Source organism: Sinocyclocheilus rhinocerous, unplaced genomic scaffold (genome assembly GCF_001515625.1).
Source record: "Sinocyclocheilus rhinocerous isolate Xijiao unplaced genomic scaffold, SAMN03320098_v1.1 scaffold2400, whole genome shotgun sequence".
Classification (NCBI taxonomy): Eukaryota; Metazoa; Chordata; class Actinopteri; order Cypriniformes; family Cyprinidae; genus Sinocyclocheilus; species Sinocyclocheilus rhinocerous.
Window position 1 is genome coordinate 88952 of NW_015646358.1, and position 4488 is coordinate 93439.

Genomic DNA, 4488 nt, shown 5'->3' on the forward strand with positions numbered 1-4488 from the left:
ATTCTACTAACCCTAAACCTACCCTAACAGTCTACTCTGAGAGTTAGTAGACATGTAATTGCAAATTAATGAGAATTAGTTGACATGTAGTTGACATGTAGTTACAAAGTTACTTATAGTTAATAGAATGTCTAAAGTGGACTATCAAAATAAAGTGTAACCGCAAAAAATATACTGGAGGCCATCAAATTTTAGTGAAAATCATCAGCGAGCGTTTTGATTGGACGAACATTTCTTGGTCCTATGCCTTCCACAGAATATATAAATACAGATAAATACATTTAGACCACTTAACTTGTGAAGATGGAAGAGACTTTCAACCAGCATAACAAAAAATGTTTCTGAAGACAATCACCTATTGCACCTTTAATAGTGAGAATTGGTCCCTAAAGTGTTACCCGTTTTACTAGAGTGTTTTGGATGGTTACCAGGGCGTTGCTATGTGTTTTACTAGAGTGTTTTAAGTGGTTACCAGGGTGTTGCTATGTGTTTTACTAGAGTGTTTTGAGTGGTTACCAGGGAGTTTCTATGCGTTTTACTAGAGTGTTTTGAGTGGTTACCAGGGTGTTGCTATGTGTTTTACTAGAGTGTTTTGAGTGGTTACCAGGGCGTTTCTATGCATTTTACTAGAGTGTTTTGAGTGGTTACCAGGGAGTTGCTATGAGTTTTACTAGAGTGTTTTGAGTGGTTACCAGGGTGTTTCTATGCATTTTACAAGAGTGTGTTGGATGGTTACCAGGGAGTTGCTATGTGTTTTACTAGAGTGTTTTGGGTGGTTACCAGGGTGTTGCTATGCGTTTTACTAGGGTGTTTTGGATGGTTACCAGGGTGTTTCTATGCATTTTACAAGAGTGTGTTGGATGGTTACCAGGGCGTTTCTATGCATTTTACTAGAGTGATTTGAGTGGTTACCAGGGTGTTGCTATGCGTTTTACTAGGGTGTTTTGGGTGGTTACCAGGGCATTGCTATTTGTTTTAATAGGGTGCTTTAGGTTGTTACCAGGGTGTTGCTATGCGTTTTACTAGGGTGTTTTGGGTGGTTACCAGGGCATTGCTATTTGTTTTAATAGGGTGCTTTAGGTTGTTACCAGGGTGTTGCTATGCGTTTTACTAGGGTGTTTTGGGTGGTTACCAGGGTGTTTCTACGCATTTTATTAGGTGGCTTTGGGTGGTTACTAGTTGGTTGTATTCTAGCCCAAACCAAAGAGTCCATCCAAGTTTTTATTATATTCTGGTCTATAAACAATGTTCAGGTCCCTCTTTCAACATATGTCTTTTTTTGCCTGTTTCATTTTTCTTATACAAAACAATAGTGCAAATTAACAATAATTAACTATCAGAAAGATTAAATAAAGGCTGCATTACCAACAACAACAACCTAAACAATGACTAAATACCTATTTGGCTACTGGTCAACACTGACCAACAGCCTGTACTGCTAAAAAGTATGCTGTTTCAGAAATTAAGCAAGTTTTGATGAAAGACAAACATTTATTTTCTTGCACTGATGAATCATCCACTATAAAATGGGTAATGTGCATTACGTAAAGTAAAAAGGGTCAGTTTCGATTTCATGTTGACACACTCAAAGCAGCGATGCATTACTCCACACAGCTAATTAAAACACAAACATTCTGAAAGGTAAAAAAAGAGAATGACTGTAACTTACATGCTGGTTTTCATCTTTGACCCTGCGTGACTGCAAAAGCAATAACAAGACAGGATTCAATTATGTTCTCGCTCTCGCACAAAGTACGACAGACAGATGTAGCTATTTGTGAGGGAGTGCAATCAGCACTTGCTCATTTGCATTCCATAATAAACAATAAACACAAGAACAACGTCTCCAGCTTCATTAGCAGCCGCTGATTTGCGGACGCTTCGCTTCGGGGGCTCTGATTGTTCCTTCCTGTCGGAGACGTTTTAGCATTATATATTCCACATTTCAGAGTGAAAAAGGCCCCTTGGCTTTGATCAAATGGTGTGCGTAACCTGTATGGTACAGGCAGAGCATTTATGATAAAATATTAAGAGAGCTTGAGGTGAAACGCATAGGAGAAGTTAATTTCTTCAAATTTCATATGTGGGTTAAACACAAATACATACTGAAGGCTTTATTTTTACAGTAAGGTCCAAAAGTCTGAGACCACTAGTGAAAATGCTTCCATACTGCATTTTTCCAAATGAATGCATTACAGTTTCTGAAGACAAATGATACATTTGTGTGATACATCAAGTTCAGTCTGTTCATCACACAAAAATATTGTATGACTTCAGAAGGTGTGGAATTTAAAGTTTATAATATATAAATATTAGTGCTGTCAATCGATTAAAAAATAACTAATTAATCACACATTTTTCTGATATTAATCACGATTAATCACACCTAACATTAAATTTTTAAATATACTTTTATATTGAATAATTTCACATTCAATCTTCAAATTAATGTAAAAACAACATAAAGACAGTATACTTTGTAATAGTTGTTTAATGGCATCTTTTTTCACCAAAAATGAAAATCCTGTCATTAATTACTCACCCTCATGTCGTTCCAAACCCGTAAGACCTTCGTTCATCTTCAGAACACAAATTAAGATATTTTTGATGCATTCTGCCAGCTCTCTGACCCTCCCATAGACAGCAAGGGTACTACCACGAGCAACGTCCAGAAACGTAGTAAGGAGATCGGTAAAATAATCCATGTGACATCAGGGGTTCAACCGTAACCGCACCACACAGATACGTTTTCTACGTTGTTGTGCTTTGATTTGAACAAAAATAACGTATCCGTGTGGTGCGGCTGACACAGAACAACATACGCTGTTCACCCTTGCTGTCTATGGGAGGGTCAGAGAGCTGGCAGATTCCATCAAAAATATCTTAATTTGTGTTCCGAAGATGATCGGAGGTCTTGAGAGTTTGGAACGACATGAGGGTGAGTAATTAATGACAGAATTTTCATTTTTGGGTGAACTATCCCTTGAAGGCGAGTATCACTGATACCAATACTACTGATGTCTCCATTAAAGAGTTTTTTTTTCTGATATTTAACCATTGACTATAGCCATTCAACATTTCAGTATAATTGAGAGCTATCAATTTGAACATTTATTAGACTTTAAAAAATAACTTCTAATTTAAGTGAACAAAACAAATTTCACATAAACCCATTATAATAAATGTCATATTAACCTGTGCCCTTCAGCAAGTAGGAAATCTACAGAAATTGAATAAAGTTATCAAACACTATATTCTAAATTAAATATAGATGAATCGTTAAAGCTACAAAAGATTATTGATTTCCTCATATTTCTTTAGTTCTTTGATGAACAGACATCACAGCAGCTGGTTATTAGCTTATTTTGGCTGCTTTTAGAGCCGCCGCTGCTGAACATGACATGGATTTGACACGCATCTATATTTTCTCACAACTCTAACTTTTCTCGCATGCTTCAGGTCTTAAAGTCTCTACTAATGAGCTGAGGAGTTGAATCGGGTGTGTTAGATGAGGGAGACGGTGCTGGGCTGCTCCAGGACAGTTTTGAAAACCATTTCAGAGACATGTTCTTAAATCTGACTCATAAATAACTAATACACGCATGCACAGTTTTGGTAACTTCATGACTTAACTGACGACACAATTATGACACTGCATGCTCGTAGTTTCTTTTGCGCTTTAATATGAAATGAAACAGGCTACAGCACGCGCCGCCACGTTTGTGCATGCAATTGAAGAGCACGTGCTACGAGCACAGTAAACCGGCTGACAGGACAGGAAAATTCATTTTTACTGACATATGGCCTAACAATATCTCATCTGACTGCTGTTCACTGTTGTTCTACTGAAGCTCCTCGTCACCTGTAACATTTTCGCACTCATATTACATAAACATAATACATATTCTAAACATATTTATAAATAAATAATTTCTGTGAATATACATTTTTGGGTGAGCTATCCCATTAAGAATGATGATTCACATCCTGCAAGGCCACGCTTACCCTTCCATGATTGACAGCAGCCTTCCCCTCCTCACTTCTCGCGTCCATTTCGTCATCACTCCATTCCCAGTCTCCATCCTCGGTCTTGTGCAGATGACCACTCGAACCCGGAACCCTTCTGACCTGCAGGTGTGAACGGGACACGCTGTCAATCTCACCATAGTGTGCACACAGCAGTGACTGCACACTTTTCCAGCAGATTTGGTTCTGAAAGTATTTTTCTCATTCGTTTTCTCCATAAGCATTTCAAAATATATATAAAGAGTTTTGGAACCAAACCAACCAGCTCTGAGATAAAGCACATTACAACTTTTGATTCGAAGCAAAAATGCTAAAAAGCAGAAATTAAAAAGTAGGGAATGTAAAATAAGGAATGACCTACTCATCACATAAGCATCAAATTAGCAATCAAATACGATCGAATTAGAAAAAAAATAAAAATAATAATTATATATATATATATATATATATATATATATATAT

General features: G+C 37.1%; 1 protein-coding gene across 2 annotated transcripts in view; it reads right to left on the reverse strand.

The window, feature by feature from the left end:
• LOC107707604 (STE20/SPS1-related proline-alanine-rich protein kinase-like) overlaps positions 1-4488 on the reverse strand; it is a 77356-nt gene that overhangs the window by 32732 nt on the left and 40136 nt on the right. For both annotated transcript variants that reach the window (XM_016511682.1, XM_016511681.1), the window contains 2 exons: positions 4006-4128; positions 1670-1699 (listed from right to left, as the gene is read on the reverse strand). In XM_016511682.1, the coding sequence (XP_016367168.1) occupies positions 1670-1699; positions 4006-4128 (153 nt within the window). The remainder of the gene's footprint in view (positions 1-1669; positions 1700-4005; positions 4129-4488) is intronic.